Genomic DNA, 13,367 nt, shown 5'->3' with positions numbered 1-13,367 from the left:
GACGTTCCGTGATTCATCATCCAACCACGGCATGAGCCTCATGGATATATAAGCTGGAGCACACCTGCTCAACAATAAAGGACTTCAGACCTCCAACTGACCCCAGCCTGCTCCCAAAGTTAAGGTAAAAGGGGTTAAACATGATTATTTTGGGTTATTTGGTTATTATCATTATATTCTATCTGATCTATAGAGGGACACCAATATGTTACGTGCATAGTTTATTTAGATTTTCTTTGGAGATACTACCAAGTTATTTTGTAATATTTGAACACTCATATAACTGCTTTGCGCTACACCTCTTCAATGGGTTGAATGGACGATATTGATACTTTTTAAAATCCTAGTAATGTTACATTATTGTAGAACTTGATGAGCTTTTGGAGCTTAAACAATTTAGATCACTTCAGTCGATGTTAAGTCATTTTCTTTTGCCAAATTTCCTACTATCCCTGTATGACATTAATACAATGTATGTCTAATTTGATCAGTTTCCACTTTTTCGGTTGTAAAATTGCATTTCAGTTTCCACTGTCCTCTACACCCTGTTTGATACGTTAGCGACCAGCGTCCTCTGCCCACAACATGCTGCCGGGTGGAGCGGTGGATGTCCGGCACTGCGTGCTGACGAGCCGCTTGCTGCCCGCAGCTCTGGCTCTCCTCCTCCTCCTCTCCTCCAGCCTCAGCCGCGCTCACAGCACCACCATGGAGCACGACTTCCACATCGTCCACAACGTCGACAACAGAAGTAGGACGTGCTTTTGTGTCTTTATTATGCATAAGGCTCTGCTTTTGACTCCTAGTGAGTTTTTTTATCTACTTTTTCTTTACATAGGGATTTGCTTTTAAAAAATCCCTCTTCTTTACTATTAGATTTAAGACGTTCAGGTTGCTTTTACTGTATTCAATTAGCTTTTTGAAGAGAGATGCTCAACAAAGTTAGTCTTGGTATATACTTAACCCCAATTTGCAGTATTTGGTCATGTAATCTATTTTGAATTTTGGTCATATGAATATGAATGTATTTAGAATGATTAACTTGGCAATGATTTGTTATATTATTTCTGTAGTAATATAGTAAATGTATACATTTGTGTGTAATATCAAAAGGACTTAAAAATAATTCATTTAACATATCTCCTGAATAAATCAGATCAGCTTTGAAAACCATCCACGTTGCTAGACAACCGTGTATACACTTATCGAAAGTCACTTTGGATAAAAGCGTCAGCTAAATGACACGTAACATAGACAATAATCTATATTAACACGCTCCGTTGACGTTGTCGATGTGGTGTCTAGGTCCAGAGATCGACCCCTTCTGGTACGTGGGACGTGGGGTGAGACCCATCGGGCGCTTCGGGAAGAGGCAGAGCACCGGGGAGGCTTCGGGCAGCAGGGGGGTGCAACCTGTCCTCAGGGCTTTAGGGCTGGTGGTCAGCAGCCTCAGGAACAAGGACAACTTTGGAAAAGTGCTGGACAGGGACGACAGGGATTGGTTACCATGACAGCGAGTCCAACTCCCTTCATCTACAAACTCTAGAGTGTCTTCATTTATTTATTTTTTTCATCATGATTGAGGTTATAAACTCAATTGCTCTTATATGTATTTCTCTCTGGTGTCTGATATGAGGCCTTAATGAATTAATTTTCTTGTTATCTGTACATAAAAATGCATTCTATATTGATTAATAAACAAGAGTGTTGTGGTTATATCTGTTACTTACTTGTTTTTTACTTGTAGGTGCACAAAACATTTTTTTTTCAGAAGGCAAAGCTTTACGTTTGTAAATTTTATTCATTTCATAATACATTTTTATCTCGGAGTACTGTAGCACATAGAGAAACTGTATTTTTTGCATGTTAGTATTTCACCCAACATATGGATTGCACCATACGATTGCCCACTGAAGTGGCCGCCTGTGGAGCTGTGCACAGTGAATCACATTGTAGTCATTCACACTGGATTTAAACGGGAACAAAAGTGAGATCAGTTTTTAGCTCTTTGTGAATATCTGGGACACAGTTACATGTTAAATTGGACTTCCTGTGTGAATCCAGCCCTACAAGTCATGACAATTATACACAGCCTCTTGCACACAACACTGAAAGATTGGGCAATACACATATAATTCTATATCATATCTATCTTTTCACACATATACATATATTAATAAATTCTGTGATGAGATATATTTTTTCTTTACATTAGAAAAATACTGGACACTGATGATTGGACCGTTTTGGCTGTGCTTCTCGAGGAAAATCTTATATAGATTTTTGATAAAACCAGAAACATGCTTTTATACATCAACACCTGCGGCAGCAAAAGTAAAAAGATCAATGTGCAAAACGTGAAAGGTCAGTAATAGAAGGGGCGGAGCGTTCATACGGAAGATCACACCTTTCTGTTCAACTTTGCTCTTCCACAGCAGAAACTTTGACTAGTACTAGTATGCATGGCAAACTGATAACTGACTCATGTGTGACAGAGTAAAGAAAAATAACCCCCAAAATGAAAGGCAGTATTCTAGTGTTTAAGGAGTACAAATACAGTATGAATCGTACAAGCCGCTCCAAACATGCCTGTTGTCTTGTCGCCTGTGTTTTTAGTAACATTTACCATCTTCGTTAGTGGCAGAATATCGAATGGTAAATGCAGGCATACGCTGAAAGCACGTTGAGTCATCTCACACGAGAGTCTGATAGGACTGACCGAGGAGGGCTCCTTTGAGGAGAGAATAAAGCCTTTGATTTGCAATAGTACTTATATCCGTGTTATTGCATAAAAATGTTAAGTAGAAAAATAAATTGCTTGTAACAAAATCATGGTTTCATGGCATTTGTTATATAGTATGTCAATATTCATTATGTAAAAATCTTTACAAGATGTAACACAAAACTTCGGACATGATCCGGCAAAGGGGAAACATAAAAAACACCTTTTCATTCAAACAAAAGGCCACAATGTTTGAAAGTAAACAAATTAAAATACTTTGGATTGAAGAAAACTGCACAACAGAAGGCTGTCAGACCAAAACCTGAATATCAAACAAAGGCTTGTGTCCAGCAGTTAGTCTGACATTGACCTTACTTTATTAATTTCAATGTAAAAGTTTCCACATTAAGGCTGTAGTTTGTGTGTGTGTCTAATTGTAAGTGGTTTCCCTTTTCTAAATAAAAGGGAGATTACTTCTCCAGTTAATCTTTTAGCGTTTATTTAAAGGAAACGTTTGATATTATGGGACATATGCATTTCACTTTCTTGCCAAGAGTTAGATGATCAAACTGATGCCACTTTTTGTCCGTGGCTTACATTAAAAAAAAAACTGCTCACCAGCTGAGCTTTACGCCTTTGGGGAGAACATAAGAATCAACAGCTTGCTGAGCCATTTCTGGAGGCAACAATATCTGCCTTTTTGTACAATTTAAACAAAAAATATGGGGTTTAATCAGTGAACTTTAGTTCGGTTCTAAAATGTTTGACCCACAGAGTCGAGCTCGCTGTTTTCCTGTTGTTAACAGGAAAACCTTCCTGATAGGCTGAGCTAACAGCCGACCTATTCACCGTGAAGACATGACATCACATACTGCTCTAACTCGTGGCAAAAAAACTAACTCTGAATTATTCCTCCGCCTATTTTTCTTTTGACAAAGTTGACTTTGTCCACAAAGTTCTCAAGTGTGCTTTTGGGTTCCATTATTGCCATCTAGCTAAAATTATTTTGGCCCTTTGATTTTTATCTGACACTTATTATCTGTGCATGACACTTATTATCTGTGCATGACTCCTTAAAATGGTTAAAATTCATTTCAAATAGCTTCTCAAATGACGATTACTTTCCTCTTGCTGTGTGTATGTGTGAACACGCTGAATCACCCAAAAGAGCTCAGAGTGGTATGATGAAATTCCTCATGACACTCCGCTCAAGATGCAGTATAAAACACGGCTCAGCCTCTTTTTGGGATACTGAATCACAGAAATCACATGAGTTTTTCCACGTCTTCATTAGACAGTAAATCACAATACTCTTGCAAACAGATAGAAAAAAAAGGAAACCAGAGTTAATTTTGTCTGTACAGATATTCTTTTTCAATTGGCTCACGATGAGCTTTTACACATGTTTAAGGCAGAGACACAAACTGCTGAGTCATCCTTTCTTGACACCATGTGCGTGGCGACGACAATCATGATGGAGAATGAAGAGGAAAGTGACAGTCATCCCTTCTGCGACTCGTTTCCTGCCGGGGTACCGCGCCCGGCTGGGTGCTTGGCGGGTCTCTCAGGGCGGGTGCTTGGCCTGGAGATGGAGGCGGACGCTGGGTCAAGGCACTGGATGAGACGGCCCCCCGGGCCCCTGGGGCTCTCAAAGCGGGCCCCGACGGACTCGTTGTGCTGCTGACTCTAACTATGGCCGAAACACTTTAACCGGCTGCTCGGGCTCCAACTTTTCTGAAATGGTGAGAAAAAAAAACAGCGTTTAGCAAATCAGACTTTTAAGAGGAGCATCTCCAGGTTATCCAGAAATATAAAAACTGTTACAAAACTTCTGGCTCGGATGAGCACAGCCAACGTGTCACTAAACAGCACGATGGACAGAAAGGACACGCAAAGCTGGAATCAATGATATGATTACATGTCCTGGTCACTGATTTTTCCGCCATTGTCCTGCTGTCTGTCTTTGGTGCTGTGCTGAAAAAGCCCCCCTGAATCATCGCTATTGTATGAAAAACTGCCGAAGAAAGAAAAGAGACAGAAATGCAAATAAAGACAGCCCCAACTGAAAAAGGCCATTCACTGATTTGAAAAGGATCCGACTTCTTGTTGGTTGATAAAGCAGCTGCATCCTCCTGCCTGTTTCCCTTTTGGCTGCTTTACATCTAATGGAGCTTTTCAGTGAGTCCCTTTCTAGCAGATGTGTTCGCTTTTACATCCATTTAGATGCCAATCTCTTCTTTTAGGACAAAGTCCAAAGGTCCCCTCGTCTCTGCCTCACTCCCCATCTCCAGCTGTCTTTGTTTCACACACAGAGCTGTGTGTGCACGAGGCTGTTGAGCAGCGTTTCTGGATTGAAGAGTTTGCAACGTACAGTTTGCACCTCACTTCTGTGTGACTGATGCTACTGATGTCTGATGAGTGAGTGTGTGTGTGTGTGGGGGGGCTCTGTACATGAGGGTGAACAGTGGTCAATGCATTCGCTTAGTTCACAAATGATTAACGGGGAATGTTTCTTGTTTAATTCTCATGTGAGTCTGACTTGATCTTTTGGTTGTATTGTGTTTTTTTGCTGTGGCCCTCAGTCCTTCAATTTGTGAGACCTCCCAACCGCACCCTAAACCAAGCGCCCTCCCCAAACAAAAAAAAACATTAAAAAAGGGTAGTTCCTGGTTTGTTTTACAATGAATTGCATTATAATAAAAAACGTAGATATAACTTCACTTTTCCACTTAACAGTTTTATTACATTTGAAAATATTGTATAACATTTTCAAGCAAATGTACTTCGAATATTAAAAAAGTTGGAAATTTAACAGGAAGTTTTGCAAACCATTTTTTCTGTGTTGCATAGTGTCTTTTTTGCCGTCTCTCTCTCTCTTTCTCCCTCACTGTGGCTGTAACCCGAGCCGCTCTGGGGGGCGTGGTTCAAACACAACACATGTGTCACGGTTTGGGTTCATGTCTTGTTTTATTTTGTAGTTTAATGTCTTCCGTGTTCCTGGGTAACTTCACTTCCTGCCGTGTCCCGTCTTCCCCTGTGATTGTCTGCAAGTGTTCATGATTGTTTCCACCTGTGTCCAATCACCTGCACCCCCCCTGTGTATTTAAGCCCTGTCAGTCTCTTCATTACCAACCCATCATTGCATGTTGCCTGTGTGCTCGTCTTCATGTTGTCAGTGCCATTGTGTCCTCGTTTTTCCCCCCCTTGGTGTTTTTTGGGGATTTTTGGATTTTGATTTATTAAAAAGTAATTTTTGTAAAAAAGTAAAATTTGAGTCGTGCCTCTGCCTACTCAAGTCCTGACAGCGTGTTTTTAGGGTTGGTAATGAAGCGGTGACCCCGCTGGTGGGCCGCAACCCCCAGTTTGGGAACCAGTGCAATAAGACACTACGGTGCTTAACGACTGTATAGGTTTAATCAAATATAGAATCATTACATAAATATGATATACAACTAAATCTATTATTACAAACAATTATTACAATACAATTATTATCTATTATTTACCTTTTAAGCAAAATAAAAACTGGTTACCTTTCAGTGGAGGGGCTGGAAGCTTCCTCCTTTGATGGCGTGATGAGTCCAGGGTCTGAGGCTGTAATCAGAGTATCTGTATCCTTATCAATCCTTCAGACCTTCAGCTAGATTTAGCTATTTAACTAGTAGAAAGTTGTCTGCTTACCCACAAAAACCTCAGTAAGACAGGCAGGTTGCATCAACTACAGGTCCATCCTCAGGCTAATATCACTAAACATATTTACTTACTGGTTTAATGCTCGCATACATGACCAGATGACGATAGTTGTTGGGTTACCTTGGCCTTTGGCTTGAACTTGGAGAAATGATTGCAGACAGCCACATTCATCCCAGCGGTTTTCAGAGCTGAAATCCTAGCCTCGATGTTGGAAATCTTAAAAAGGACGCACAATAGAATACAACATAGACAACGATCCAAAATTGACAGCATGCAGAGAGAAGGGTTGAATCCTCCGGTACCTGCAGCTCTGACTGCTGAACCTGAGCAGCGGCGGTGGCCACCTGGTCCTCCAGGAAGGCCAGCTCTGTGTCTGCGGTGCCACTCTCTATGCCGCGGGCGCACTGCTCCAGGTCCCCCAGCGCCCCCTCCAGCCCGTACACCGCCCCAGCAGCCAGGTACACCTGTCAGGGGAAAGAAGAAGCCAGCGAGTGAGTCAGTGAGACCGAAATCTCCACAAGGTTTTATTGCTGGGTAGAACATGCTTACATTCTCCTCCATCTTGGTCAGCCTTTGGTCCAGCTTGCGGGTCTCGGAGCTGTTGGAGAAGGGAGAAGCGCTGGCAGACTCAGAGGGATTGTGTCTCCCGCCTCCTGCCTCACCGATCAGCTCCTCTGTGGCGTTCAAGACCTTCAGCACCTCGGTGGTGATGCTGCAGAGGGAGGCTGCCGAGTGCTTCTGCTTCGGTTGAAGAACACACACACACACAATGGTACAGTTAGTAAGTTAAAAACGTAAAATATAAACAAACTAAACCATAATTTCAAGCAAAAGTCTGCCCAAGTAGAAGAAATGTCTTTCATTCAGTCACAGTTGTGCGACAAAATAAAATCACTACGGGAAAAACATGTCCTTAGTGAAAAGAACACAAATGAAGTTATTGTGGTTATTATTATTATGAGTTATTATCAGCACGTCACTTGTAAAAGCTGTGCAGGCGACCCATTAACACGTATCCGCCCCTTGTTGCCTAATCGTATGTTTTCTGACATGGACCTGCTCGCAACCAAGAGGTGCGGAACAAAGAATTGCAGGTGACAAATGCAGCAGAGAGGACGGGAAGAAAGGAAGTGAACGAGCGTCACAGACGTTACGCTTTGATCAGTAAGAGAATAAATCTTATTACTGTGCAGCCGATAATCAGTTTTGACCTTTCAGTGTAAAAACGGGTTGTGCCAGTCAGAGGAGACGGGAACAGCTTGTTCATGCAAATCCAAACATGTTTCCCAACTCAGGCCATTTCTAATTAATTATAATTCAATGGTGGGGATGCCTATGAAACATCACCTTTGTTTATGGATAGATGAAAACAGTAAGCAAGGAAAGAAAAGAGCGGCGAAGAGAGACGGACGTAATTCAATAACGAATGAATCACTGGCTGAAGCTTTGATCAGTGGGATCGGAGGCGTATTGATCCCTCACCGCCAGAGAGCGGGTTTGAAAGGACGTTTTCGGTGGCGACAAGAGAGGCAGGGACCAGATACAGTATTGGGTGAGCGATGAGGCAGCAAACCAAGGCTCTTATCTCAAAAGAAAATCACTATTCTGTGATCTTAAAAAGACTTCAGAAGCAGAGATGGACCGTCTGAGATATTGACTGCAGTTGATCGATGGGATAAAAAAAAAATGGAAGGCTGGTAGGAGTCTGAAGAGCCAGGCCGCCACGACATCAAATAGTCCGACACTGACACTGATGTAGAAAGATAAACTTAGAAAACATAAAAAGTAAAGTTGGATTCCATATCTAGGTATCAAAATACAAAGCCAGGAACATAAGTGGTGTGTTGCAGGTAATACTTCACAGCTTATCTAGGGTGACATCAGGTAATTCGGGACACTTCATAGTAAATGAACAAGAAATAGACCAGAAATTTAACAAAAGTCTAACTTTAGTTCTACTTTTCCTACGTTGTTATGGACCTCTGTAATACTTCCACAACGACAAATACGTCGTCAAGTCAAAAACATCTATAGATTTACCCCTACCACACGTTCGGGTAGAATGGCACAATCACTTTCAAACTCCCCGTCATTTAACGGCTTCCAGGACGTGTATCAGCCCGCGTGTGTCCGTCAACAGGGGATAGAAGACTTGTGGATGGAAAATGTTGAATTCTGACATAACGCAGCTTTTGGAAATATCTGTAATCAGGGGCAGGTTAAGAAACTGCTTAGTGCCCTTTACTATCTTGCATTAACATATTCCTTTATTCACATCAAACTGAGCCGCCCTGGCTTAAAAGAGAAGTGTTAAAATCAAAAGGAACAGATGACACAACATGTGTCATACACGTTGTAAAAGATGAGCATTACTCACAGGAGCCCTTATAACGAGCCTGGCTAACGAGCCACATCGACCCACACGCATCAGATGTAGCGCCGGGGCAGGTAGTAAGCGCCTAAGTGCCTGTGCATGTGTGTATTTTACAGGCCCATCGACCTGCCTTTGTGTGGGTTGTGACCGTGAGCTCATGAATGGCGTAGGTTTACTACGTGGAAATATCCATAAGCTTAAACACCGCTGTCAACTTAAGAGGTGGTGCCTTATTAAACGTGGTCCATTTCATTGTTTATTTTGGGGGGTTTTATCACGTTGTCTAGTTTACATACCAGCTGTTACAGGAGCGTTTCGCTCATTTAGTTTCTTTGTGCAGTGTTTTGTTACATTAACAACACACTGTGCGCTTACATCTTTGCGTATAGTTTATAGTTGATGTTGTTCTAGTATGGACACTAATGGATGCATTTCGAAGCTGTGTACTGCATTTCAGGTGTTTTGATAGGATGTTATAATATTCATAGGATAATCCTGTTTTGACGCATTGGAGGAGATTTTTGTGTTTATAATTTACTGCATCCACTTCACCTGCCTTTGTTTGCTCAGTGATGTAGCAACAAAACAGCTGCTTCTGACACAAAACACAACTGGGCTTGTGGCTGTTTTTCATTCTGACCTTTTGAGGCTTTTCTTGATGAAAAAGACATATTATTTGCAGCTCTACTGTGATGTTTTTTTTAGTATGATTGTTTAAAACCACTGCAAGGCCAAACACCTAAAATGTCACCGCTTTACTCCAGGTGCAGGAACCTGCCACCTTTTCTGCTACTAGCCGCTGCACTGCCAAGATGTGAAGCTTTCCTACCTGCAGGAACACAAAATACACCACCGGGCACATTCAACCCAATAACGCATGTGTGTGTGTGTGTGTGCGTGTGCATCCGTATGCATGCTGGGATGGAGGTTTGATTACAGCTGTACGTTCTCACCATAGAATCCTGGTGCTTTCTAGCCAATCTCTCACCTGCTGTAACCCAAGCCTTTGCCGTTGCTCCAAGTCATTCTGTCCCTCCTGATGCACACGTGCAAGCACACAAACACGCACAATCGCACGTGCACAGACATATGCACATAAAAACGCACACAGGAAAACCACACCGACCAGCCGGGAAAAAAACAGTGAAGCACAGAGAAGGGAGGAAAAAATTGGATGAGGAACACGGGAGGACAACGGTGCTTCGACATATAGAGAGAGGAAGGTGGGAGGATGGTGGGAGTTTTTTGAGGGCGCGATGGAAGGGAATGAAATTGAATCTATTAAAAAGCAGACAGACAGAACCAAAAGCAGAAGAGGAGTAGTGGACTCGGTTCTCCGTACCTGGTTGTCTGAGAGCTCCCCCTCGTGGGAAGAAGGTGTAACAGCAGGGGAACTTGCGCTGGATCCACTCCGTCTCACTGCCCCTTTCTGTCCCGTCTCTTTCTTCACATCTCTTTTATGTTGTCTCTTGCTTTGTCTGCTCGGCTCTCTCTTTTGCTCCCGGTCGTCTCCACCCTCCTCCAAACACTCTACTCCCATCTCTAACCTCTTCTCCCTGACTCTTCCCTCCTCTCTCAGCGAGGGACTCTTCATCAGTCTCTCCCTTCTTTTCGTCTCTTGTCCATTCACTTTTTCTGCCGTGTCACTCGCCGCCTCCATTTCCCCTCCGCTGGTCCTGTCTCTTAACCTGTCACTTCCCTTTGGCCTTTCTCGTTCAGCGTCTTTTGGCCTCGTCTTCTCTCTCCGGGCCTCGCCGTCGTCCTCGGACGAGCTGCTGTCTCTGCCTTTGGCGCGTCTGACAAAGGGGCTCAGTCTGCATCGTAGCTCCTCTTCCAGGGGGCCTCCCGGCCCTGGGCTGCTGGCCGACGGCTGGGACCCCGGAGGCAGAGAGTGGGGCTGTGGAGGGGCGGGGGCCAACCAATTTGGGGCCACTGTGTCCAAGTCCTCCTGCTCGGGTGTAATGGCATCTAATTTGAAGGTGTCTGGCGCCGCTGTGGCCGCTGGCATAGTGTCAGGTGCGGACTCTTCCTGACTCAAACCCCTCTTAAGAAGGGCATTGAGTAGAAAACCACTGTTCTCCTTTACAAGGGAGACAAAGGGACATAAATACAAACTCTGTAAACAGACATAGAATCCTATTTGTTTAAAGAAAAGCAAATAAACAACTACAGAATTGCTGAAAAGATCACAGGTGGGAATTTAGAGTCAGTTAACACTTCTTACACCTGCAGGGGGGTAATGGTACCTGCACTAGAGGGTAGATGGACTCTGGGTAGCTGTGGCCTCCAGCTTTGCTCTGCTCTGCCGCTGACTCTCTCTTGCTTTTCCTGCGTCGCCGCGATCTTCTGACCGGATCACTCTGCTTCTCCTCAGCCTCGCTGCTGTCCCCCGTGACCTGGGAACAGACAAGTTCTTTAAGTGTAGATATGAGGTACCGCGTACTTGGGTATTTCAGATCTACGTTATACATTTGAACAGATCTGTAGTGCAAAATTAGTGGACTAAAACTATAAAACCGATAAAACATTATCTAATCATTTAGAATCTAATGTCATTATATTAAAACATTTCGGTCAAAGGACCCAAGGAGCAAAGGACAAATTTGTTTATTTTGCTTGGTACGTTTTCACAAGAATTTTGAACACTATTTAAACTATTTAACAATTTTCCTAATATTTGCTTATTTTTACATTGCAGTAGGCTATTTGGTACTTTTCACTTAATACAAAAAACAACAACTAAAGATCCTATAAGTCATTAAAACAAAATGTTACACGTTCAGAGGATATTCATCGCATGAAATAATACAACTTTGTTGAACAGAGCAATCCAAAGGTTTCTGACCTTGGGGTTAAAGTTGACGTCCAGGGCCTCCGAGTGCAGCGGGTACGGAGAGACGTTCTGGTGTTGGTGTTGGTGGTAGAGCGGCTGGTGATGCGGGTGCAGGTGTGTGTCCGGCGGCCCTCTCCTCCTCAGCAGGTTGTGCGGCGGTTTGCGAGGCCACGCCGGCGGCACCGACGAGGCCTCCGAGTCAGAGTTGAGGGTCTCCGTGTTGGTGTACTGGCCGGAGGACGGCGAGGTAACGGGCAGGTGCTGGGTGTACGTCCACTCCGGGTCGTGCTGCGAGTCCGTGTAGTAAGTCTCATCGGACAGCTTGCGGCGGAACTGTCGCAGCGCGGCACCCCAGCCGCCCTCGTCGTTCTCCTCCGAGTCCGATCCCATCCCGTCGTAGGCGGACACGACGCCCGACTCCTTTTCCAACACGCTGAACACCAGGCTCTTCCTCTTGGTTAGCAGGCTGGGCCGAGACAGCTGGGAGCTGTGCACGGCGATCCAGTTGCCGTCTGGGCTCTGGAGCACTGAGGACGCACCTGGACGACATGAACACACAGCAGGAAGGACATTTTGGACAGGCTTTGGGACCTCAACTTCTATTAGAGCTGCAGTGGCAACAGCCCGACGTAAAACTTAGAGTACCACTTAATAAGGTTTCTCTCTTTTAGAGTTGTTACAACAACAAAAAAGCAATAAAGGAGTCATCATGTTGCTTTAATCTTTCTGCAAGTAAATGACAGTGTCCTCCTGACAAACTTTATCATTACACCTGTTAGGGATTTAAGAAGAAGTGCACACCTAGCGGTGAGAAGTATATTGCATGTAGTAATGTTTAGTGTAGAATTGTAGACAGCTGAATGAGGCAAAGTATTGCACCACATAAACCGTGTTAAACCATGAAGAACTGTTATCTTATATGTTGTGATGTAGTTGAAGTGTACTAGTTATAAGATGAAGACAAACTATGTATGCTATGCTATATTCACTCATTGAGGCATAAAGCCAAATGTTTCTACATAGAATGCATTGGAAGGTGAGGGAGAGATAAGACAGAAAGGTTTCAGCCTAACACACACAATTTTTAGGGGGCATAGAGATTGCCATTGTAGCAGCAAGCAAGTTGTATGCATGTAAAAATATTTATTCTAACAATTACGCCCTGCATCATGAATAACAGCAACTGCTTTAATCAAGGCATCCAATACGACGCACAATTGCATCTGTCCCAGGAAAAAAAGGAAGACTCTGAAAAACAAATCTGACTGGCGTGCGTGAGTGTGATGTTTACTGGAGTTGTCCAGGCGGTCGACACTCTTCCAGGTGGGTATGGACGCCGCCTTGGCCTCCCTCTTCAGAGAAGCGTACTCCTGCAAGCCGCCGCCCGCCCCGGCTGCCTCCTCCTCTGGACCCTTCTCCGGGGAGTCTTCGCTGGTGAGGGAGAACGCTGAGCGGGACCGCTGCAAGCACACGCATCGAAAGTAGAAAGGAATTCAATTAAATGGAGCATTCGGACTCGCATACCTCTGCTGACTCCACAATAAGTGAAAGTCATTATATTTCTCAAAAGAAAAAATTGGGAGCATGGGAAACTTAGAGCATCGCCTCTGGGCTATTGTTTACCTGAATAGGAGCAGGTGCTTTGATAGCAGCAACAGCATGTCAGCCACAAACCGTCACATATTCTGTATGATATTCATATATTGTAATTACATAATATGAAAGAAGAACACTCAGCCTTGCTGGCC

General features: G+C 43.7%; 2 protein-coding genes across 4 annotated transcripts in view; one reads left to right on the top strand and one right to left on the bottom strand.

Annotated features, from left to right (window-relative positions):
• On the top strand, positions 1-1,713 carry prlh2 (prolactin releasing hormone 2). The gene is made up of 3 exons (XM_037456204.2): positions 1-124; positions 562-748; positions 1,303-1,713. The coding sequence occupies exons 2-3, from the start codon at positions 586-588 to the stop codon at positions 1,506-1,508; spliced, it is 369 nt and encodes a 122-aa protein (XP_037312101.1). The 5' UTR covers positions 1-124; positions 562-585; the 3' UTR covers positions 1,509-1,713.
• A 65-nt stretch (positions 1,714-1,778) lies between these two features.
• Positions 1,779-13,367, bottom strand: part of myripb (myosin VIIA and Rab interacting protein b) — a 79,569-nt gene continuing 67,980 nt past the window's right edge. The window contains exons 9-18 of one of the 3 annotated variants that reach the window (XM_062559227.1): positions 12,911-13,079; positions 11,632-12,158; positions 11,033-11,182; positions 10,129-10,866; positions 9,775-9,822; positions 6,962-7,153; positions 6,715-6,876; positions 6,533-6,628; positions 6,253-6,313; positions 1,779-4,453 (exon numbers count right to left, since the gene is read on the bottom strand). In XM_062559227.1, the coding sequence (XP_062415211.1) occupies positions 4,410-4,453; positions 6,253-6,313; positions 6,533-6,628; positions 6,715-6,876; positions 6,962-7,153; positions 9,775-9,822; positions 10,129-10,866; positions 11,033-11,182; positions 11,632-12,158; positions 12,911-13,079 (2,187 nt within the window). In that variant the 3' untranslated portion in view covers positions 1,779-4,409. The remainder of the gene's footprint in view (positions 4,454-6,252; positions 6,314-6,532; positions 6,629-6,714; positions 6,877-6,961; positions 7,154-9,774; positions 9,823-10,128; positions 10,867-11,032; positions 11,183-11,631; positions 12,159-12,910; positions 13,080-13,367) is intronic. The other 2 variants (XM_062559228.1, XM_062559229.1) reach the window with 2 other exon arrangements.

This window comes from Pungitius pungitius, chromosome 19, assembly GCF_949316345.1.
Source record: "Pungitius pungitius chromosome 19, fPunPun2.1, whole genome shotgun sequence".
Classification (NCBI taxonomy): Eukaryota; Metazoa; Chordata; class Actinopteri; order Perciformes; family Gasterosteidae; genus Pungitius; species Pungitius pungitius.
The sequence above is the reverse complement of the archived record's forward strand: the minus strand, read 5'-3'. Positions and strand labels throughout refer to the sequence as shown.

Excerpts from the sequence above, each read along its gene's own strand:
- prlh2 (XM_037456204.2), top strand. The coding sequence starts at position 586 with ATGCTGCCGGGTGGAGCGGTGGATGTCCGGCACTGCGTGCTGACGAGC. Across the intron at positions 749-1,302 it reads CCACAACGTCGACAACAGAA|GTCCAGAGATCGACCCCTTC; the intron begins GTAGGACGTGCT and ends TGTGGTGTCTAG.